Source organism: Pinus tabuliformis, chromosome 1_1, assembly GCF_031772625.1.
Source record: "Pinus tabuliformis cultivar Carrire ecotype Pingquan chromosome 1_1, CPIR1, whole genome shotgun sequence".
NCBI classification, from domain to species: Eukaryota; Viridiplantae; Streptophyta; class Pinopsida; order Pinales; family Pinaceae; genus Pinus; species Pinus tabuliformis.
The window spans coordinates 51,135,903-51,161,674 of NC_142297.1; the positions used below are offsets into that span (position 1 = coordinate 51,135,903).

The window sequence follows — 25,772 nt, forward strand, 5'->3', positions numbered from 1 at the left end:
TCCATACTAGCTAAACTCTGCCTTACCATGCTTGATCATATCATAGATTCAATTTTAGGATTTGATATTCACTTATTACAGAGCAGAATAAAATAACAAAATTTTCCAGTCCCTGAAAGGACTACTGGGCATACCCATAGAGCCCACTATAATCTTTAAACTAGCAAACTAATCATCAAACCGAATCCTATATATATGTTTTCATAAGCAAAGTTTAAGGCTATCCCAAATCAAACAGCTAAAAGAAATATCGGAATGCTTAACTGAGGTGGCAGCATTTTCTTCCAACAAAAATCAGGAATGTGTCGCTTGATTGGTTGCTTTGAACTGTTGCAGAGCCTTCATTCCATATTCCACATCAATTGGTCCTTATCTCTTGAAGTAGGTAGTTCAGGTACTTATTTGTCTCTAGACCATGCTTTTGCTATCAACTTTTTCTCCAAGAAGCTCACATGTGTTGTCGAAGTTGGCAGGGATCCTTCAAAGAATGGAAGCATTCATTGATGGCAATCCTAATGCAGAGTCTTTAGGTTGTTGTTTGTTACGCCAAGAATCCCATGAGGCAATACTTTACCATCCACTAGGAATCTATAGGCACCTTGAAGACATTCTGATATCGTGGAATATTTTTTGGGTTATCTGGTGAGAATCAGAAGTGTTCCTCATCTCTTCTTTAGTCTGTTGTTCCTTCATAATTCTGCTGGCATGCTGCCAAGTGTAAATTTGAGGTGTTGGATGGAAAATTCTAAATGCCCATTCATGTCTTTCCACTAGATCTTCATACTTGAAGAGTGGATGACAGATGACCTCAGTTCTTCCCACTAGGATGCATGTCAGTGGCCTCAAAACCACCACCCTGGAGTTTCTCTTGTGCCCAAAACATTTAGAGGAGGGGACACCATCTAGGATGGGCAGCAACAGCATTGGATAGAGGCCACCTCTTCCATCGGCTTCTAGAGGACGATTGAGTCCATTTGTATCCCCAAGGGTAGGGCCTTCTTCCTCTAGAGGAAAAGGCAAAGCCATTCCCTATTCCCGTAAAAGGGGAAGAGGATCTTAGTGACTAATTACTTTATGACTTTTAGATGACTCATGATATACACTTGTAATATTTTTTGTTGATATTTTGACTCTTGAGAGTTGAGACTCAAAATTCAAGAGTTGATTCACTATTTTGATATGTGATGTAGCACTAGACTTCATATACATATTATATATTAGCTTTCTTTACATGTTTATGTGGAAATGCATTTATTTGATGTTGTGGATACTCTAGAAGTTAAGAAAAAAATGAATAATTTTGTGTTTTTTTAATTTTGCCGACTTTTTCAAAAAACTCCCAACTTTAACGAGTTTTTCAACTTTTGGACCCTTGCCGAATTAATCCCGACTTAGACCTTTTCCACATTGCTAAGGACAACCCTCCAAGACCAGCACAATCCTCTTGAACACAAGCAAGCAAAATGATGAAAAACATAGCCATGTCGGCCAGCAAAAATGAATTTAAAGTCATGTCAGTTCATTCGGTAATGCCGGCTTATTATGAAGGCACAACACCTATAAATAGGCAACTGAAGTCACCGCAAAAACACAGATCACAATCTCGCAATTCTCTGACGAAGTTCGGATGAAAACCGGGTCTGCAATCTCGCATGATTTGAAGAAGTATACTCCCAGATGACTACAGTCAGGACTCATGATACTATCTCGTTACCTCGCAGGAAATCTCAGTCACCTCCTGAGTATATGTTTCGGTGTATTGCTAACACTCCTCGAAGGAAAGAAATGATACAAGTCTCAGCCCTATGACAATATAGTCACAAGTGACTACACTCTCGGCATGAAGGATCTATGTAAAAACTCTGTCTCGGCCTTCATATATCATAAACACAGTCACGATTTTGATGATCACTGTCTCACTGTCTCGAAATATACATGGTAAAGAGGATCTCTGTGATCTCTGTGATGAAGCAGCAATGAAGCTCATAGTTATGACGAGTCTCTCAGTGGAAGCACAGTGTTGTTGCAGCATTAATGAATGTCTTCATGATGCAGTGATGATGATGATCTCAGCGATACAAAGAAGAGAATTGGTGCCTTGGTCTTGGAGTGGGTCAGTCAGCCAAGGGTCATGGTCGTCAATTGGAATCTCTATAAGAAGAATTTCGTGCGGGTTTTCTTCTCCAAGAGGGAGAGGTTTTGGCCCTGGCAGAATGCCAACATCTTGTGTTCTTGTCTCTTTGTTTTGGTAGCTATTTGATGAAATAAGAAACTCACACTCTAATAATGTCAAAGAGAAGATTATGCTAATAAAAAGATTAAAAATGCCTCACAAATAGTTATCAAGTCAAGAAGAATCTCATTAACTACATATGCCCTAGATTCTTCAACACCTAGGTGGCCTAATGTGATTAATTATGATGTCTCATAATTATTGTACTTTGTATCTCAGCTGAACTTTGATGAATATCTAATAGAAGAAGAATCTGGTTGGGTTTTCCCCTTGTGGGGTTTTGCCCTGGTCTCTGACCTAAATCCTAGTGTCTCTATGGTGCATGTTTTTTTCTATTGTTCATTTATTGTTTCACTGCATTGTTGATGTTTATTGTTCTCTCTACATAATTGCTAATGATGATATAAAGTTATGGGGTGAATGTAATGTGAAAATATTGAAAAAGTTTAAAAGTGCAATTACCTACAGCAGAGAACAATCTAGCCCTGAAAATTAACATATTCAACCTTTCTTCTTGGATTGGCTTCTTGACTTCATTTTCCCTTGTCTGTATAGGAACTAATCTCTTGATATTTCCATCATTCTTTTATTGTTTATATTGCGAAAAACATTGTTTTACTATAGCTATCTCTTCACATCACCTTTGAGCTTCACTATTATAGCTTTAGAACTCCAAATCCCTAGAGATAGCCCCTTTTAATGGGAGAAGAGTCAACCTAAAGTGAGAGGATAAAGTTGTTAGGTGATAGTGGTAACCATTCTGGTAGTTCCCTCTCAGGTTGCACTCAGTGGATTAGGTCTTTTATCATTAAGTGCTAGTTGTGGAGGTATCATACTGTATTTCATGCTAAAGTTTCACTGATCCCATCTAACATAAATACAAAAAAGGGAAAATGAAGGGTAATGGATATATATGCTAGAAAACACCGAATTAAGCATGCGATAGTTAGAGCCTATTGCATAGTAGTGTATATGAAATAAGACCGCCTAAGATAATGAATAAGTTCTTCGAGTAAAACGAAGAAAGAACCTCATTGAAAACCTTCAAAAACATTTAACAATGATATTAATCTCGTTTTGGATTATATGTCAAGGCATAAAAGCTCATTGGCACCATAATTTGAGATGCAATAATCCATCCTTTGCTTTGGATAAAAACGTACTTGTCTAATACATGTTTCAATCACAAAATAGCATAAAAGTGTAGAAAACTAATTAAATTCTTTAAGCTGCACACACTTACCAAATAAGCGGCCCTTTTCTGCATCCCATGCAATTCCATTCAGGACATCTATTTTCTGCATATCATAATATTTCAAAGTACAAATATAAGACAATGTGCACAAGTAGAGCTACTTCTTTGTACTTAAAATACCTACAAGCTGTTCAATAATGCTTGATCCAAACAGAATTCATTCATTCCAGGGCTATTATTTTAAATGGTGTGCTAGATGAACATGAATACTGCAACAGAATTGAATTAGGATAAGCATTATTAAAGGTTTCATTGGAATGGATTAGTGATTGTGAATCTCCTGAGAAGTGCCCTAGGGAAATTTAGCTTGGCATAGAGCGAAGTTACTCTTGTCTAAATGAATGTTGTTCTTAAGTTTAATTTATACTGTAGGTGTGTCTTATCCTCTCTACAATTGGCTTAACTTTGCCTTTATTGCATTCATTCCCAACCAATATGGATCTCAACCTTATTATTTCTGCTCTAAGGTTATCTCAAAATGTTTGTAATAACTGCTAATTTAAAATTTAAATACCAGGTCTGATTTATTTTACCCAGAAAATTATTTTATTACACAAATATGTTGATGTTTTTGCAGCATTGGGAAGACATCCAATAAGGTTGGAACCACTCTTAAACATCCTAAAACAATTAATGGTAATGTTAAAAATTGAAGTAGAAGGATGAAAATGATAAAGATAGAGAATGTCAAGATAAAGATAGAGAATGCTAAGATAGAGATAGAGACATAAAGATCGAGAATTTCATTAAAGATATAGAGACAAACATAGAGAATGCCACTTTTACTTCAAGAATTTAACATTAACATTAATTGCATAGCATTAGTAGAGCCTGGACAAATCCACTCCCCAAGACTTGAAATCCCTTCTAATGCTACTTAATCGCCCTTAGCTACACTTCAAAAGCTCTGAGAGTTTCAAACCTGTGACTAAATTGCATGAGAATTAGCGAAAAACCAATCTTAAGAAGTCGTGAGCCGCTTTTTCACCAGACACATATCCAAATTTCAGGACACAAGTAAGGCTCGTCTTTGACATGAGTCAAACTCATGTCAGACACATGTCACGGATGTCTCATGTCTGACACATTAATTACATGACACGAGGGAGAGGTAAGGACATGACAGGTAACTTAGCTACGCACATATGAGAACATGCACAGAAATTAAAATAAGATCATGCATGAAGTACCATCAGCGAGTGCATATAACATTTGAGTAAGGCATTGGAGCTGATATATCATGGTAGAGTCCACCTAAAAGAGCTCATGAGTGATGTGAGGCATAGATCAACATGCATCTGATAGAAGAAGTGGAAGAACAGGCTTGAATCGGAAGATATGACCAAGAGAACTCATCAAAGTAGCATCATCACACCCGCATTGCAACGACCCATCATTAATATAGAGAGCACAAGAATATTAGCATGCATACGATGCATGCATATGATAGCTACATATGCATGTATCGCATGCACTGCACTAGTAACTATATTCTAAATTAACTAAAAATATTAAATATCCTGACACTCCTTCAAATAGAAAAGTCGCATTCACCCATCAGCACACATATTACTTAATGCATCATGATTAATGAGCAATTACCAATGATATTAAGTTAAAAAGTATAAAGTAAAAGGGTTATAAAAGAAATAGATGTAAAAATTAAGTGAATTCTTAAAAAAGGTTATATAATTATCTATCCCAGAATTTTAATAAAGTATATTAATAATTATTAAAAAGATAAATTAAACCAAAATAAAGTTCCTATGTATGAACTTAGGACATTTTAATTAAACAAATAAAATCTTTAATCAGAACAAAAACACACATGTCAATATATCTTTAAAAGAAAGATAAGACTCACGTTACATTCAAGAGGTGTCGCTGAGAAAGGAAGCGGTGGGCTCGCTGGTGGAGAGAGCGACCACCGCCAAGGAACAGTACATAAGGAGAGGCCGAAGCTGAAGACAGGGGGGAGGAGAAACAGGAGGAAAATTTGTACACAGAGTTTATCATTAGGAACAATTGAGCCTTGCTTGTTCTGAAGTTTCTGGGCACGGGGGAACAGTTTGCATCAATTGAGAAGCATACTGGACTGAGTATCTAGGTTGTACTCGGTTTGGCTGGGTGGTTTCGGTCTTTTGGTAACGGGAGCGAACTGGAGAAGTTCTGAAGCATCTTCATCCGCAGCAGACTAGGTAAGTACTTCTCATCGAATCAATCAATTAGATATACGAAGTTTTGTATAAATTTAGAACAGGTTCATAAGGTTTCATACTCTGTTCAGGATAGATGGCTCTTTAAAACTCCTTTACAATCTTTACAGTTTCAGTCAATCTTTATAGTTTCAGTAATGGCTCTTTAAATTAGTTTGGCTCCTACACGCATGAGCATGTCTCTAGAAGTTGTTTCCTTGAATGCACAACACACTCCTCGTGGGCTGTCTAGCCCATGCAAGCATGTTGTTTGATGCAACATAGGATAGACGCAAGTCTTGGGCAGCTTTGATGGAATAAATACCCTGCACTAGTGGCATCTCAGCCAGCTAAATCCCATTGTAATACCCCCACATAGGGGAAGTTCATATTTCCATCATGATAATTGGAAGCATCTGGTCTAACAAAAATAAAAATTAAACAGTAGAGTGCAAAATGCAACATCAAAATGGTTTTAATGTACCAGTTCACTTTTATATGGAATATGATATCAGAACTTTAAGTTCCCGTACAAATATTAAATAACAGGGGAATATTTTCTTACAAAACACCAGTATGAAAAGAAAAATTTTAAATGTCCCCAGATTTTTAAACTTTGAATAAGAGGAAAACTATAATCTCTTCTAAAAGTGAAGCTAAGCCGATTGACTAACTAAACATTTATCTGTCTATAAACTAACAAAAAGGACTAGCTATTATATTCCTACACTTTAACATGGAATATGATATCAGAACTCGAGTTCCCAAATAAATATGCAACAAAAAGAGAAGATTTGCTTAGAAACCCAACATGAAAAGTAAAATTTAAGTGTCCCCAATTTTTTTAAATTTAAGAATAAGAGGAAACTATAAACTCTTTTAAAACAAAGGTAAGTCACTTGACTAAATGAACATACTTTATAGAAAAGAACATAAAGAACTATCTATCATATCCTACCTTGTAGCCTGACGAAAGTAGACTTTTCCTGCAAATCAAAAATAAAGGAGCAAAATTCCATCATCTTAGTTCACCAACATTAAATGCAAAAGGTAAAATGTAAATTAAATTTTCCATGAATCTGAGCACTTGTATCTTTCATTCCACGGAAGCACTGAAAGTCTCTAGTCACCACATTCAATATTAATTGAAACAGACATTATTTTAGTATATTTCAGAGTATGTGCTCTGTATCGCACAAAGGATTCTGATACAAGCAATTACCTCAGTTTGTGAAGAATGATCCATCCAAGCACTTTCCCGTCTTTTGGTGAAATTCTTGCAATGCAATCAGACTGCATCAATTAGTAGAAAATGTTTCAAAAATTAGCAAAATGTATCTTCAAGCCGAGACTTGAAAACCTAATTGCTTATTTTGGGATTTTCCTTTCCTGTTTAAGTTGTAGTTGACAGAGAACAAAAATACCTTGAAACTGAAGTACATCAATTTTACCGTTAAGCATGCCTTCAAAGACAACACATCATAGAAAATTGTGTGAATGGAGTTAATGATAATCTTACTGAAATACAGGACACCAATGTTACTCTGTTTATGTTTAAATGAGTCATTACAATTGATAACCGTCTATTTAGCCTTAACCAACTCTCTTTTATTATAGAATCTTTATAATTAGAGATTTTTTCCTGAGACCTTTGCCTGAGTGTAAGCTGTAACTTTGTGTTGAAAAAATCCTCTCAATCCTTGTGTAGTGAATAATAATTCTCAAAAATTGAACCTAGATTTCTTCATCTATAAAAGCACACAAACCCATATGTTACACTCTTCTCAGCTTTAAATTCCTGGTCACAAAATCCGGCATGGAATTCCTTCATTAACTTCTCGGACTCTTCCTTACTAACGCATCGGAGGATTAACCCATCAGGACTCATCCATCCAAGGCCATCTTGGCCCTTGGGTCAAACAGAACTTAGATGCTTTCAATATCAAGGCCCTTTTCTTGTGATCAACAAGGTGAGAAGGGGCAGACAAGTTGTGCAAGTAATAAACAATATCTGTGTACCAGTCATCATTTTCAAGTTTAATAGATGTGGCACATAACTGCTCTTCTTCTCCTTCCCCAATGACTTTGTTGTTTCCTTCGGTTAGCATCTCAGCCAAGCCTTGTCCCTTGATGACCTTTTTGGGACGGATGTCGAGGTCATATTCCTGGATTTTGGATACCCACTTTCGCCTAGACCCAAGAGAACCAGTTTGTGTTAGCACATCTCTCACGGTAGGGTTAGGGACATGCATATGTTTTGTTATACCCCATATAAGCTCTAAAATATTTGAGAGATTTGATGAGGGCATAGGCTTGTTTTTCAGTGATAGTGTATCTTGTCTCCACATCACAAAGTGAATTTCTCATGAAGGCTATGGGCTTTTCCCTTCCTTCATTGTCCTTTTGCAAGAGGAGGCCAACAATAGTATCTTTAGAGGCAAAGGAATAGATGATAAAATCTTTGGCGTAGTCAGGGCTAAATAGTAAAGAGGATGGGGGCGGAGGTAATCCTTTCCTTGATTTCTTCAAAGGCTCTATTTGTTGCTCGGTTCCATGAGTACGGGGTGTCCCTTTTCAAGAGGTCATTCATGGGCTTAGTGTTGATTTGTGGTAGCATCGGATATGCTCTAGCCATGAAAATTGGTGGAGAGGCTAAGGCACATGAGATCTCCAAGACCCAGAAATCGTTTTGAGAAATTCCATCCGAATGAGGAGTTATTAAAATAATTAATATTTTTAATGGGTTCTTTAGTCTAAACTTAGGAAAATAAAAATATTAATGGGTATTAATAAAGATAAGGATGGGAAGCTTCTAAGAGACGAGGATCAAGTCTGTTTTAATCTTAGCCACTAATTAGAGACTTAATCTCGACCGTTGATTCATCAACAGGAAAAGTATAAGAGAAGACTTGAGGGTCATGTGGAGACACACTTGCAGATACTCAGTACCTCAAGGAAAATCGATTCTCAAAGAGAAGGAGATCGATTTTAGAGGGAGAGTAACAGGGTGGAGGAAGAGGGGGGATTAGCAGCAGTCAGGGAGCTCAGAAGAAGTGACACAGGGACTCTAAGATATAGCGCAAAGGGAGACGCAGATCAAAGAGATGCAGGATGACACAGAGAGGGACCAGAGTTGCGCAGAGCCACACAGAGTGACGCAGGGCTGACGTAATAGAGAAAGGAAGCTCTCCAGGGTGTTAGAAAGTCTCAGAGGAAAAGTCTCAGGTGTTTTCTCCCGGTGTCTATGTAAATTTTTCCATAAAAGTGATTGTTGTTGAAGATTAATAAAACCCTCCTCTGTTGCACTGGTTTTCCCGCATTGGGTTTTTCTGGGGACAATTGTCCAAAAATAATTGTGTTGATGTGATTGATTCTTGTGCATATATTTATTTTTGTATAATGATGTGATATCTGCGGTAGAATTTTCCTATCAAGGTCATGGCAAATGCAATCATGCGGTTAAACTCATTGTAATATTCACCACATGTTTGATATTCAAATTTTAGGAGATGCTCTTGGGGATCTTCCTCCCCACTGCACATGGGCCTATCAGGATCTTCGGGTACAAAACTAAAAAGAGCCCCAATCATACTAGAGAGGTTGAGAGGAAAAAAGAACTTGTGTTTTTGTTTTAATCTATTAATCCTCTTATTAAAGAATGGGGTGTGGGCTTCTTCATCTCTTCTTCGATGGTAGGTCACGATCTCGGGGTCTTCCATCTAAAATAAGACGTTGTGGAGTCGCCAAAGGAATATTACAACTGTCGTCAATGAATTAGTTCCTCAATGATTCACTAGGGAGGTAGACCTGCTTCCTCCCGGGCAGCAACGTTAAAAGGTTACCACTCAAACTAGCTGGGGTGTTAGAGGGGCACTTGCTAGGTTAAGAGCAACAATGGAGCTATAGCCCACTGTCACCACAACTAAAGCTCCCTACTCTTTAAAGACATTCATCGATGCTAGGAGACCCGGTACATATAGAAAATCACGTACAAAAGGTAGATCAATGAAATGGATATAAGATGATTCCAATAGCCATTTCCCAAGAGAAACTCAAAATTAGGGCTTGCTCGCTTTTTAAGCAAGGTGTGGAGTTCTCTAGGAGGGGTTGATGAGGATTTGAGGGCTAGGTTTAAGGAATATGACTTGCAAAGGAGCTTCCTAATCCCTAAAATCCTTGTGGAACTTGGTTTCCCAAATGGTTTTTGAAGAATCAACTTTGATAGGAAATAGGACCACACAGGACCAAGTGGACCCCAAGTTAGGGCAAGGGGATAAGGTTTAACAACCAATGATGGGCCTGACCTAATCAGGGAGAAGAAGGGGATCAAAGAGAAAATTTTCAATGAAAAATAATGCAATGATCCCTGTGAGGTAGCTAGCTTAGGGAAACCTAAGGGAAAATTTGGTCTCAAGGCTAGGGCTTCGGATATCTCGGGATCCACCAGTCAGAATAACCTCAAATTTGGAGGACACCTAGGAGACTCCGCAGCGCAGTAGAGGCCAAGAGATCACAATTTTCTTGTGGGTAGTTTGCTGAAAAAATGATACCCTAGGAGGCCTAATGGGCTAGACACAGAAAAGAGAGAAGGAAAGGTTTGGGTTTTTAGGGTGATCACCTATGGAGTCAAGAATGGTTATGAAATCGGATTTGATTTTCTAAGTCAAGGAGGCCCTAAAGACAACTTTGCTTAGCATTAGGGTATAAGAAAAGCAACTTCAAAGACTTTACACTTCGTTTTGCAAATAAATGGCTTGTCAAGATGAATTTCTGCAACTAAATATTCTAAGGAACATTCATTCATTATACATGGCACATACATGAAGCATCACTATCTAGAAACAAAATTTCCATAACTCCAAATAAATGGAAGTAGTAAATTAGCCCTAGTATAATGAAATCCCAGCAACAATATATGTGACAAAATAGAAAGAAAGAATAGCATTTAAATTGCACTTACATGTATAAGAATATATCCAACCATCAAAGGTTTGCAAATCAAGAAGCTCAAAGACAAGAAAATAATCCAAACATCAAAATTCATTCGATGCTCCAAAATTTTGTCCACCAAGAAGGATAGCGAAAATCTCTTAAGAGATACAAGTCCAAACCAAGTGATGATGCTAAAAAAATCACATCACTTGTATTTATACATGTCCAAATGAATTCAATTTGCCTAATGAGGCCTAATTGAGCCCCTAAAATAAAATTATGTACAAGATAACTAACTTTTCGTGACAACCCCACCAAACTAACTCAAAATCAAATGAATAAGCCTATCAAGAGGTCAAATGATCAATAATGCATGTCCTTGGGCCTTAGATGAGGACTAATGAAGTCCATAGGTGCCATAATGTGAAACAGGACCCCCAAAATGTTGGTCAATAATTGTCATTGATGAAATATATATTGTTGAGCTCTCCTAGTAAATGTCACCACGAAGCCTTACATTTCATGGCCTTACTCTTCATGAAGCCATTCTGCCCTACCTCCAATGCTGCACTAATTGATGACCAGTAACATTAAAAAATGTTTTTCACTACCTTAAAGGAAACCTCTCCATATGATAACTATGCCATCTTTTAGAGCATAATTTTTCCTTTCCAATGAGCTCTTACTTGGCCCGAAACTCCAAATAGTTTGAGAGAGATGAATTTTTTATGTTAAGGATATTATTCTAGACAATGAGCTGACCTATATTGGCCTACTCATGTCGGCCTATTTGGAGAGATATGAACACTATAAAATAGGCATACGTATTCATTCTTTACTCAACAGTTCGATCACAACTTGGAAGACAACGAGCTACAGGTTCACATCTCGTGAATCTTCAGGAAGGAGAATAAAAAACCAGGAAGTAATATTTATATCACTGTCTAGCTCGGATTGGTGTTTAGCTTGATTGGTGGACTGTTTCTTGGATCTCAAGATTATTACAGTGAAAAGGCAGAGATTTCTCCTCAGGTCTATGGCTCTATATCTCTGGTTTGTGTCACTATACCTCCACTCTACATCCAAGGTCTGTCTCTACACATTCGGACCTGAGACAACAAGCTACATTCGAACCTGTGACATCAAAATAGTCGGACCCATGATAGCAAGCTATGCAAGCCTGTAACAGCAAGCTATTCGAATCTGTGACAACCACATTCGGACCTGAGATAGCAAGCCACATTCGGACCTGTGACATCAAAATACACTCGGACCTGTGACAGCAAGATACATTCGGACCTCGTACTGTGTTTCTCGGCTTATCTCTGTGGTGAAAAGAACTCGACTCTGTGACTGCATAAAACAATGATCTTGGTGATGCTTGTTTTTTAACTACACCGCACATTTTGACATCGGACTCCTCACTGCAAAGAACTGTGTTTTCGGATTGCTACTACAATAAATTTAGATATTGGACTGTGGCATGGAGGTGCAATAATTATCAGCAACAAAAGTGTTATTTGAACAATGGGACAGTGACAGCATAGTGAAGCAAGTGATGAAACAATGAAAGCTCACAAGCAATTTTGGAGTTTGAACAGTGAAGATATATGTCAAGGACATCCAAGTAAGTACTACTCTCCTTCTCTATTAAAAGAAGTAAATAGGATTGGTGTCCTAAGGGTTGGAGCTCCTAAACACAAGGTTGGAGCCTTGAGAAGAATAGGGTTGAAGCCCTAAAGGTCGAAGCCTCATTAAAAGGTCCAAGTTGGTGCTTGGATATAGATTAGTGCCTAGAACTTTGAAGGGTTGGTGCCCTCAACTATTATTGTACTCAATTATTTGAAAAGAGGATTAAAGTCCTCTCTTAATAAAGTTATTATTTATTTCATTTCTGATTATAATTGTGAAGAATCTAACTGGTAAAAAGAACAATTGAAAAGAAATATTGATTCACCCCCCTCTCAGTATTTCCAACAATTGGTTTCAGAGCCAGCTTCTTCATTATCAGCCTAATAGATGGAAGAAGGATTCACAGTCACAATGAAGAATCAGGAAATGACAGGAAAGATTCCCTTGTTTGATGGTACAAACTTTGGTTTTTGGAAGAAGAGGATGTCCTACTATTTAATGTCTCTTGGACCTGAAGTATGGCAATCTGTTTTGGATGAGTACAAAACTCCTCCCACTCTTCTGACTGATCAAGATGGAAGGAAAGCTTACATTGCAAATTCCAAAGCTTTAAATTCCATAACTAGTGGAATTACTGACTCTGAATTCACAAAAGTCATGGGCTATGATTCTGCAAAACAAATGTGGGACAAACTCATTGCTTTATATGACGAGGACTCCAAAGTTAAGAAGGCAAAGCTCCAAACTCATAGAAGGCAATTTGAGAGTCTTAAAATGGATGATGAAGAAGACATTGCATCATTCTTTCTCCGAGTAGCTGAAGTCGTCAACTCACTTAAAAGCTTAGAAGAAAATATTGAAGAAAGCACAATTGTTCAAAAGGTCTTGAGATCTCTTCCAGATAGATTTGACTCCAAGGTAAGTGCCATAGAAGAAATGAAGGATTTGGATACTTTAAAAATGGATGAACTTCATGGAATTATCATTGCTTATGAAATGAGAAAAGGGATCCCAAATTCCAAGGAAGCAGCATTCAAAGCTTCAAAATCAAAAAAGAAGGGGAAGAATTGGAATACCAGCAGTGATGACTCCGATACTGAATCTGAACTTGCACAGTTTGTACGAAAGCTAAGAAAAGGATCCAAGCTAAAAGGTAAGTATCCTCTCATTTGTTTTAAATGTGGAAGGATAGGTCACTATGCTGCAAAATGTCCTCATAAATATGATAGTGATGATGAGGAGGAATATAAAAAGGGGATGTTCAAAAAGAAAGGTTTTAACAAGAAGAACTTCTTCTCCAAACAAGACGATTCTGATGAAGATGAATTTGTGATCACCAAGAAGAAATCAACTAAAAATATCACTTTTCACAAAAGAAATGATGATGAGTCAGATGAGGAAAATGACTATGCTGGAAGCAGAGAAGTATTATTCATGGCATTTACAAATGATGATGACTCCGAACAAGAAGGCGAAGGAAATGTGGATGAGTTACTAATGAGTGCCATTGAAGAAAATGAGAAATTACGAAAGAAGATTGTTTCTCTCAAAGTAGAAAAGGAGGAAGCAAAAAGGAGGGAAGATTTCTTGAACAATAAACTAAAAGAGAAAGAAGAGATTTGCGAAAAACGTGAAACTGAAATTGTTTCGCTAAGAAAAGAATTGGATCAAGTTAAAAGGAGTTGGCAAAGCTCTCAAACACTTGATAACATCCTTAATGCTCAAAGACTTCAATATGACAAATCTGGGATTGGCTTCAAAGGAGAATCATCAAGTACAAAGGAGAATGTGAATAAGGAAATCCAAAGAAGCTATGCTGACATTCTTTCCAGTCATCCAAAAGAAGAGAAGTCATCTCACCAAGAACAAAAGTTCACCTTTATCAATCCAAGGAATGAAGGAAGGACAACTCCAAGGAAGAATACTACCTCAAGTCAAGGCTATTCTAACAGGTACCAAACAATCTTTCTTGGTTATTGTTTTTATTGTAAAAACTTTGGTCATCAAGCCAAGCATTGCAAGGCTCGTAAAGACAATGCTTCAAGAAATAAGAATCAACAAAGCAAGCCACTTGGCCTCAAAGAACAAGGACAAATCAAGACTTACAACTCTTTTGATCCTTTGGCTAAGTATGATCCAAGTTGCTCATTATGTAATGATTATGGTCATGATGAACAAAATTGTCCATTCAAAAAGGAAGATCTACAAAAGGATGAACCCGCTATTGATAAATGTGGCCTAGCCCTATGTGCTCATAGTGATGAAAATCAATGGTTCGTAGACAGTGGATGTTCAAGACACATGTCAGGTGACCGAAAGAAATTTACCTCCTTAATCAAGAAAGATGGAAATGTGTCTTTTGGAAGTGGATCAGCCAAGATAGTTGGAAAAGGAACTATTGCTCTCATCAATGGTAAAGGAAAAGCCCAAAATGCATTGTTGGTGGAAGGACTCAAACACAATATTTTGAGTGTGAGCCAACTTTGTGATCAAGGACACAAGGTTGTCTTTAGTACGAAAGATTGTGAGATAAGGAGCTCCTCCTCAGGTGAACTTATAGCTAAAGGAATAAGAACACCAGATAATGTATACATTTTGAACAAAATTCAAGAAGATAAATGTTATGTAAGTCGAGCAAATGAAAGTTGGCTATGGCACAAACGATTGGGACATATAAGCTTTGATAACTTGATCAATATTAGCAAAACAAATGCAGTAAGGGACATTCCAAAAATTATCAAGCCGGATCAAGTTGTCTGTGGACCATGTCAACATGGAAAACAAACAAGAATCAGTTTCAAGACTAAGGAGTTCTCTACATCAAAACCTTTGGAGATCATACATGCATATTTATGTGGACCAACCAGAACTGCAGCTCTACAAGGTGAAAGGTATTTTGCTTTATTTGTTGATGACTATACTAGAATGATGTGGGTATACTTTATAAAATTCAAATCCGAAGCTTTTGAATGTTTCAAAAATTTTAAAGCTCTAGTAGAAAATGAGAAAGAATCAAAGATTAAATGCCTTAGAACAGATAGAGGAGGAGAATTTACTTCAAAAGAATTTGATGAATTTTGTAAAGTACATGGAATCAAGAGAGAGCTCTCTATTGCTAGAACTCCCAAACAAAATGGTGTAGTAGAAAGAAGAAACCAAATTGTACAAGAGATGGCAAGAACAATTCTACTAGCAGTTGATTTGTAGCCCAAGTTTTGGAAAGAAGCAGTCGGGACAGTAGTTTATACCTTGAATCGAACTCAACTAAGACCAAATAACGACAAGACACCATACAAACTATGGAAAGGGAGACCTGCTTCAGTAAAGTACTTTAGAATCTTTGGAAGCAAATGTTTTATGAAGATCAATGATGACTCACCAGGAAAATTTGATTCTCGGGTCGATGAAGGAATACTCCTTGGATATTCTACAAGAAGCAAGCTTACAAATGCTACAATAATCGACTATGAAAAGTAGTAGAAAGCATTGATGTAAAAATTGACGAAGCTCTTCTAGAAAAAGAAATTGAAGTCCATGAAGAAGATTCTATCCTTGAAGAATTTGAAGAAGAAGAGTCAGCAAAAGAGGAAAAAGATCAAGAAAATAAAAAAGAACCATCTCAAACTCCTTCAAAAGTGAAATTCCTCCAAAAACATCATCTGAAAAAGCAGATTATTGGCAATGTAGATGAGGGAATACAAACCCGAAGAAGGATGACAAGTACACCAAGGAAAGATGATGTTTCTCTCTTATCTATGATAGAACCATAAACTTTTACTCAAGCAAGTAAGGATCCTCATTGGGTGGAAGCCATGGAAGAAGAAATGTCTCAAATCGAGAAGAATGAGACATGGGAGTTGGTACCTCGTCCAAAAGATAAAAATATAATTGGAACCAAGTGGGTGTCCAAAAGCAAAATCAATGAAGATGGACAAATCATCAGAAATAAGGCAAGGCTTGTCTGTAAAGGTTATTCACAAATTGAAGGAATTGACTTTGAAGAAACCTTTGCACCAGTAGCTCATATGGAAGCTATAAGGATGTTTTTGGCATTTGCTTGCTCAAAAGGATTCAAAGTCTATCAAATGGACGTAAAATCAGCATTTCTGAATGGGGAACTCAAGGAAGAAGTCTACATGGAGCAACCAAAAGGGTTTGATCTAGCAGAAGGAAAATACTTTGTATGTAAGTTGAAAAAGGCATTATATGGGTTGAAACAAGCTCCTAGAGCTTGGTACGCAAGATTAGATCACTATATACAACAACAAGGCTTCAAAAAGGGGGTGGCAGGAAGTAATCTCTACATGAAGATGGACAAGGATAAATTACTAGTCACTCTTGTATATGTTGATGATCTGATTTTTGCTAGCAATGATGATGAGATGAGCCATGAGTTTGCTCAAAATATGTCAAAAGAGTTCGAAATGTCGATGATTGGTGAGTTATCTTACTTCCTTGGACTACAAGTATCTCAAACCACAGCAAGCATGTTCATATCTCAAGCAAAATATCTTAAAGACATGCTTAAAAGATATGGGATGGAAGAATGTGCACCTATGAGCACACCGATGACCACAGACTGCAAATTGAGCAAAGATGATGAACCCCCCTCGGTAGATGTAACACTTTACAGGTCAATAATTGGAGCTCTCCTATATTTAACTGCTACAATACCCGACATTATGCAAGCAGTGGATGAAGGAAGCTTTGAAGGATGTCAACATAGAAACTAAACAGCCAATCACCATCTATTGTGACAACACTAGTGCCATCAGTCTCTCAAATAATCCAATAATGCACTCAAAGACCAAACAAATTCCAATCAAATATCACTTTCTCCATGAACAGGTTGTTGAACAAAGCATCAAGTTGGAATACATCAATACAAAAGAGAAAATCGCAAATATCTTTACAAAACCTCTTCTACGAGAAGCATTTGAACACCTTCGACAAAAGATGGGGTTTATTGCTCTTTGTCAGGGGGAGCAGCATGACAAAGAAAACAGTTTGATAGGGGGAGTACTTGGGCACCCCATTTTCCATTGATGTCAAAGGGGGAGAGAATGGAGAAATATTTCCATCAATGACAAAGGGGGAGATTGTTGGTCAATAATTGTCATTGATGAAATATATATTGTTGAGCTCTCCTAGTAAATGTCACCACGAAGCCTTACTCTTCATGAAGCCATTTTGTCCTACCTCCAATTTTGCACTAATTGATGACCAGTAACATTAAAAAATGTTTTTCACTACCTTAAACGTGACCTCTCCATATGATACCTAGACCATCTTTTAGAGCATAATTTTTCCTTTCCAATGAGCTCTTACTTGGCCCGAAACTCCAAATAGTTTGGGAGATGAATTTTTTAAGTTAAGGATATTATTCTGGATAGTGAGCCGACCTATACTGGCCTACTCATGTCGAGCAGCAGGAGCATTCCTTTTCCCTTTGTTATTGACCTGTTGTTCCTTCGATTTCCATTGCCCTTGAAGTTGTTGTTATTATTGTCATCATCTCTTGGAGTAACCTTTTGTGAGGACATTCTCTAGTGAAGTGGCCAAACATGTTACAATTGAATCACCTTCCTTTTCTTCCTTCTTTAAAGCCCGACTTGAACCCTTGTCCTTGATTCCTTGGACCAACATTGTTCCTTCTTCTAGAATGAGCGAAGAAGGCAATAGGATTGTTTCCATTTGAGGGCTTGTCTCATTCCATCATCCTTATTTCTTCTTGAGTGCATCTGGCCAATAGTTCTTCATATCTCAGAATCATGTCATTGTTAAGAATGGTAGTGTTGAACACATCCCAATCTCTTGTAAGGCCCCCAAGTGCAATAAGAGAGAGTTCCCACTCACCAGTGACTTCTCCAATAGATAGAAGATCATTCTTGATCTCGGTGATCCTCATGAAGTAGGATTGGATGGATTCTCCTCTATCCATCTTGATGTCTTTCAACTTGTTCTTGAGAAAGAGAATTTGATTTGCATTGTTCACTTTAAATATCCCAACCGGTCTGTCATACATCTCCTTAGATGTTTCCAAATCAGAAATATATGCAACCAAAGGCTTATGAATAGAATCAACAATAATCTTCTTAGCTTTTGTCTCACCTTTCTTGTACTTGGTTTGAACAGCAGCGGATGCACTTGAAGGAGGCTCAGTTATTCTTCCTTTGACATAGTCCATGACATCATTTTCTTCCAAATTCAAATCCAAAATCATCTTCCATGCATGATAGTCGGATTTGTCCTTGAGCTTGTCCTCAATTTTGAAGAAAGATGTAGTCGTCATTGGGACTAGTTCCAAGTCCTTGTCCAACATCTTCCTTTAATGATTGATTTGCTTCACTCTTGCTTGGGTTTTGTCTTCACCTCAACTCCGATACCATGTTATAGCAATGGTATGTTCTAAGCTTAAGACAATTTATTTCAATGTTCATTTAGCAGCCCAATGACAAATTCCAATTATATCCAATAGCAATCACATTAACTTATAAACATTGACAATAAATGCAGATAGAACATAAAATCATATGCATAAGACAAGTCAAGACAAGAGGACACAAGATATGGCGGATGCCAGGGACAAACCCCAATGTGGGGAAAACCTTTAAACAAATCTTCTTATTATTCTTTAATAGTTCAGCAAAGAGAGAGTACAAATATAAGCCCAAAACAGATGTGCCAAATCAGCAGTCAAATCAACTCTAACCAGAAAGTCAAAGATGGTCAAAGTTACCCCAAAATGTCCTCCAATCAGCAGTTCAATTCGGCCTTCAAAACAGCTCAAATTCTTCAGTCAAACCCAGTCAAAAGAGAGAAAAAGTTTGTTGTAATTTCTGCAGTCAAACCTGAAGTCAATGCTGGTCAAACCACTCCAAATGCCTCGATTTCTGTGCCAATAAATGTGGCCTAGAAAAATTAAAATCCTGGCCCAAAAACTGAGGTCAACACTTGTCAAATCACCCAAGTCAAAGCTGGTCAACACTGGTCAAATCACCCAAAGTCAGAGCTGGTCAATGCTTTGAAATTTGCGACCTGTTTCACCCAGAGAAACTCGGTCTCCTGCCACATGTGCGAAGTAGAGAGAGAAAGAGAGCTGCCACACGTGCGAAGAAGAGATGCCTCCAATGTTGTACGACCCAATCAAGAGAGGGAAGAAGATGTGATGAGATGATGTCAAAATGAGGAAAAGGTCTCTCTTATTTATACACTTCGTTGAGGGTGAAGAGACACATCTATTGGGCCTCATGAGCCTACATTTCACTGGAGCCAACTTTGACAATTTGTCCATAGGAGAAATAAATTCATAATTCCATTTCTGCTTGTCAAAATGAGATGATCTTTATATCAAAATTGTACCTCTCCGAAAGAGGAATCCAATGCAATAATCACCTCCATCATATGAGCTATCATAAGGTGGAACTTGGCCCTAGATGCCAATTTTAACACTAATTGTGTCACCAATTAAAATGAAATGCATTTCCTAGCGATTAAGAATAATACATGATGTTAGCAACTATCAAGGAGAATTGCACAATGAATGATATCATGCTATAAACTACATTTCTAAAACTGATTGTTGTTACAAATGATGACCGTGGGCAATACATGAAAGAATACATGAGAGACAGTTTCATTCAAAGAAGGAAAACACATTTGAAAGTTCAAAAAGCTCATATCATCATCTAGACTGAATTGTGAATAAATTCAAATTACATGACAGACAGGATATATATATATATATAGGAAAAGATTCATTGGAAATTTTACAAAATCAATTCGTTATTCTTTTTTCTACATATTGCCATAGATGAACCGTGTATGGGTGGTCCTATATATAATCGGACAAAGAAATTGACACTATATAATGTAGAGATGATATGAAAATACCTAGTACAAAATCAGAGAGTGCAAATTTGTAGCTACCTAATCTTAGAGAAACATTTTGCCTACCTGCCAAACATTTGCCCAGACTTCACCATTTATATACTCAAGTTCGTTCAAATATGAAACATCAAATCCATCATATTTCACTGATACTCTGCGTTTTTCTGTCCAAAGCTCACAATCAGGAAAATAAATGTCATTTTTCAGTTGTAAATTACAGAGATGGTAAAATATTACATATGAAAAATATCATTGTACTAAAAATTAATGAGGCTTGCATACTAGTTTACAGGGATATAACTAGATATTGAATTTTCGAATTTCACTTGAAGAAAAAGAGCCATTGCAAATGAAACAAATAATACAAACAATGTACCGATTGCACAACCTTTGAATGTAAGTGGATCAAAATAATATATAGTTGAACTTCCATCACTCCCAAATAAATTTTCTCCATCACTTGTCAATCCCCAACCATCTTTCATAGGATGGTGAAATCTACCCACCTAAGACATCATAACCAAGGTTTAGAACTAAAAAAGTCTTTGAATATTAGGAGCTAAATAAAAAAACAAATATTTAGAACGGGAATAAGATCACATTATGATGCTGTAAAGGAAAAAAGACAGTAGCCATTCTTTAAACAAAATTTGAATGCCACATTGATACTTCAATGCAATTCTCAAGCATGGATAGAAAAAACATCAAAATGGGCAAAGATGATGAAGCGATGAATGGTGATTGTTACCCATGTATATATGGGGGTAACCATTGGTGAAAAAAATTCCCATTATGCATATTTGAAGCCAGCAGCCTCACATGCCCCCCAGATAGCAGCCTCTCAGATGCCTCTCACTCATTATTGGTCATCCCATTCACTTGATCAGCGTACTCATCCGATGAAGGTGGACATTAGCAATTTTTTCATAAAAAGTGCTTGCATTTAGTGTTTTAGGCATCTAAGTAGGAATCATGGGTTGAAATCAGATAATGGATCATGATGCTTGAAGTTATACTTGTTTCCTTATTTCACCATGGTGTCCAGCCCGCCCTTCTAGTCTAGTGTAACCACCCTAGAGCTTTTCATTTGCTGTTCGTCTAGGAAGAGCTCAAATAAGAGGCATTGACAGAGATGGCTATTGAACACACGAGATTGAAGAGATAAGCATGTGATGCAATCTCTCATAATATGATACATCTAAATACATTGTCCTATGATCTTTGGATTCATCTCCTAGGAGTATAGTATTCAAAATCGGCCGGTCTGAACTGGAAACCGGTCAAACCAATCGGTTCATTAGCCTTGGCCATTAAACCTGTTGAAACCCAGTTATCTGAGCGGCCCACCAGTTTTTTGTTCTGTCCAGCCATAAATCTGTTGGTTTATGACGGAAATGGCTGATTTTCCCATATATTGGCCGACTTTCCCATAAATTGGCCGGTTCCTTCATAAATCGGTCAGTTTCTTGCTAGGCCAACTAAGGACCCCACAGAATGCAATTTTGTGAGTTTTGATGTCATTTTGAGGGAAATTTGGGGTTCTTTTGCTCCAAAAACAGCGCCTCTAAGAAAAGCATGCCTCCCTTCTCATTTTCCTCACACATATCAACCCTAGCAACACTAGCAATCAATGGTAATGTTAAATTCTTAAAGTAAAAGGATGAAAACGAAAAATAAAGGAAATGTCATTTCCTTTATTTTTCATTTTCATCATTTTACTTAAATTTTTAACATTACCATGAAATGACTCAAGATGTTTGAGAGAGGTTTCAACCTCATTGGATTTCATATGGAGAAACTAGAATTTTAGAGTTCACTCAAAATTCAATGGACTTAATGATTTTCAGGATTTCATGGTTTGGGGGTTTGCTATGTTTCCATTTGATTCCATCATGCATGAGGGTATGAGATTGGCATTTGATCAAGAGCATGAAGCCCTTTAAGAACCTTGATGTTGGTGGCATTGATTTGTGAACTTTGTTGATGTTGGTGATATTGATTGTTGAACTCCTCTACCATGGCCTTAACAAGAATGTAAACTTCACTCAAAGGAAAATAATTGGTTAGGCATGCTAAGCTTTTTCTACCACATTATAAGGTTCAGGAGATGAACCCTTCACTCAAACCAAAATCACTGATTATGCATGTTAAACTTTTTCAATTGTTATCATATTATTATAAGGTTGGGAAATACAAGTTTGAAGACTGAGCAAGATGATGTTTATGTGTCTCTTGTTGATGATCCCATTTCTATTAGTGTTGAATCAATGATGCGTTTCATGAGTGATCATGTTGATCAGTGATTTGTAGTTTTGATGTCTATTTTTACTACTACTACTACCACTACTACTAAGGTTGTAGAGGACTTTTAGGAGTTCTCAAACATTGAGCCAGATTATTTATGTAGCTCATGTTGATGATCCCTTGTCTAGTAGTAGTACTGAGTTTGATCATTGATATGTAGACTTGTAGTAGGCCAGTGACCCCATAGCTTATAGCATTGGTTTTGGACTCTAGAGGCCATTTGGTTTGGAATCATGGTCTTAAATCTTAAAAATAGTTTTTTTCATTAAAAACTAATTATTTCATGTATTTTTTTAAAGATCAATTCATTCAGATCTGACCAGTCCCAGATTGATCGGTTCTGATTTGAAACCCAATTTGATAGGTGGACCAGTTTGGTCACCGGTTCCAGTTTGGAATACTATGCCTAGGAGGTCTCTTGGACTATCAATAACTCTTCGTATTCTTCCTCAACAGAATAATATATTTACCATAACCCTTATGGATAAAGATTCCAACATTCCCCCCAACATGAAGGGGTGTGTGCGAGTCCAAGCAAAGCACTGTAATATGGAAGTGGATAGTTGCATATAGCTAAATGTGCTTGTTGAATCTAGTGGTTTTGGAATAAGCACACACAAACCAAAAGGCTAACAAAAGACAAAGTCTTCAACTAAATGGTGGTGTAAGGCTGACCACCAACTAGACTTGGCTCAAAGTAGTTCTCAATACATTACCTAATTTAGCTCACATTTTATGACTTCTATGAAATAAAAGCGCTCTCAGAAGGTGTTTTAAAGATGACCACAAACTGATGAAACGGTGGAGATCGTGGTTTAAAGATGACCACAAACTGATGTCTAGCAAAAGTTGCAACTCTCTACTAAGTGGTGGTTTAACAAAGTGACATTCAATTTAATTGCTTAAATACGAGATATTAAATTATCAATCTGAGAGCATAAACTTAGAGATCATTGTTGGGCATATTACCACAAAATATAGTAGGCCTTGGAGAGGGAAACCCTACAAGGCATAAACTACACCACAAAACAGCAATGACTGGTCCACTGTCACCACAGCGAGAACCCCCTACTCTTTACATATTTTTACCGATAGGAGGAGTCTCGATAGGAGAGAGATCACTTATGATAGATATTCTAAGGTTAATGTGTGAGATGACCTCAGTGCTCACTAGGATCTCTTCAAGAAATGAACAATTTAGGTTCAAGGCTCCACAAGGAGACAATTTTCTGTTTATTAGGAGACCTAGGAAAGAAGGGACAAGACCTAGGGTTTGATAAACTTGATAAGTGTTGGAATATCCAACGGTCAAGGCAAAGAGAAAAGGTTTCTTGCAATGTATACCAGCTATGCTAAGGCTCATGAAACCTTTAGGGAAGCCCTTAAGTTGAAGCAAAGAAAACTAGGGTTTCCCTCTTAGGCAAAGAACTAGGGCAAGAAAGTTTATGGATGAAATTGAAGTGGATGCCCACCAAAAAGATAGATTTTGTGGCAAATACTATCCCCTTGATGTTTAAGCTCTCTAATCACCAAAACTCCACTTGCCTAGGGGTTCAAACCAAGCCCTAGTTTCCTAGCTTGGCCTTGAAAGGTCTGCATTAGGAAAGAGAAAATACAGATAAAAATAGAGAATGATCACCATCAACTACACCATTCCCTTGTCCCTTGGGAATATGAGGTCTAGGATGAAATAAATTAGCCAAAATTGTTCCTAAGGAGGCTTGAATTTGATGTCCTAACAACAAGATTTCAAGCATTAACCTATGTGATGGAAAAATGGATTTTCATGGATTAGCTTCAAGGAGTTCATCACTAGGACAAATTATTACATGCTATGTATGAGTAATGCATGCAATATTCATCTAGATAGCAATTCAATAGATCTTCATTAAATTAGGGCACAATTTAGCATGACCTCGAATCAATAATTCCACACATTAGATGTCAAGTAAAAAAATTTCAACAATTAAGTGAACTTACAAGATAGCATGTAAGATTTCCATCCATTAGACCAAAGAATAGCTCCAAAGAATATCCAAGATTAGCTCCAAATACCAAAATGCATCCAAGATCTCGAATACATCCACAAGAGAACAAGTATGAATTCCTCTAATGAGACTGAAAATCCAAAGATGTGATGATGATCCAATATAATGACATGTTCTCTAATTTATATGAGGTATATGAATGCCTATTTTAGCCTACAAGCCCCTCAAACACTAAAATAATGGGCAAACTACAAGCAAGGTCACACACTGACCTTGTAGCTTTTGATGAAATGAAATAATCTCTAAACAAGAGGGCCGAAACACTGACATCATGCTAGAAAGAGCCCTCCTAAGGCTTGTGTTGAGGGTAAATGGTACTAAGACATGTAGAGGCCCTCTAAAATCACCATCTAAGGGTTGGACCAAGATTTCTGTCAAAATCATCTCTGCGCTCCAATTTTGGGTTTGGGCACAAAATGGGTCTCATGGGTCTCCTAGTGGTGTGAAAGCCTGATTTTGCTACAATATTTAGTGCATTGAAGATGGTGCTAGCCCACCCATGTCTCAAGGCATGAGAGTCGAGACAAACCTCATATGGGCCTTAGATCAAATCCCTCACACAATAGTACTGCTAAGGCGGCTCAGAGCATGCTAGTCCAGGGGCATTGTCCCATAAATGATATAGGGGATCTAGGACATTAGTGGGTGTTGAAGGTGGCCATGGATAAAAATAATGCTCTACAACTATCACGAGTCCCATGGCTCTCAGCACATCAACTATGAGTGTCAATATGTCCCTCTGGAGGGCCTGTACGCCAGTTAAGTTGCTTGGACCTATAGATGGAACCTATTGCATAGTATTTGTCAAAGTTCCAAGGAAACGGAAGTACCAATTTTTTTCAACAGGATCGGATCATCTATCAGCAGTTCATGTGTCATTGTAAACCCATTCTGCAAGTTATGTGATGTAAATGATGCAGTAAAACCGTGAATGTATGTAACAACTTAGGTAAGTCTTGTCTATTATTTTGGCGAGAGTTTAATCTTAGGAGGTTTTTCGTCTCACTCATTCATTTGTGTTTCTAAACACATATGGTCGGCAAAGTTTTTCCCTCCAACCTCACCCCAAAGCTAGGATGGAATTCTTCGTCAAAGTCTTAGGTGAGTACTAGTGTTCTAGTCAAGTCTTATGTAAAGTGACTTGGGAATAATTTAAGCTAATTAGCTAAATTATTTTATTACAAATCACTTGGTCTACTAGATCATATTGTATCGCGAATTGGGTATGTAATTTGAGGGTCTAAGTTGAATGGGTATTCCCCGTTGGAGGGTTGAATTGTAAG

At 37.4% G+C, this 25,772-nt stretch overlaps 1 protein-coding gene across 3 annotated transcripts in view; it reads right to left on the reverse strand.

The window, feature by feature from the left end:
• Positions 1-25,772, reverse strand: part of QC (glutaminyl cyclase) — a 414,279-nt gene that overhangs the window by 118,999 nt on the left and 269,508 nt on the right. For 2 of the 3 annotated variants that reach the window (XM_089391522.1, XM_089391523.1), the window contains exons 6-10: positions 20,526-20,643; positions 20,204-20,301; positions 6,906-6,976; positions 6,642-6,669; positions 3,477-3,531 (exon numbers count right to left, since the gene is read on the reverse strand). In XM_089391522.1, coding sequence (XP_089247648.1) covers positions 3,477-3,531; positions 6,642-6,669; positions 6,906-6,976; positions 20,204-20,301; positions 20,526-20,643 — 370 coding nt within the window. The remainder of the gene's footprint in view (positions 1-3,476; positions 3,532-6,641; positions 6,670-6,905; positions 6,977-20,203; positions 20,302-20,525; positions 20,644-25,772) is intronic. The other variant, XM_089391524.1, reaches the window with a different exon arrangement.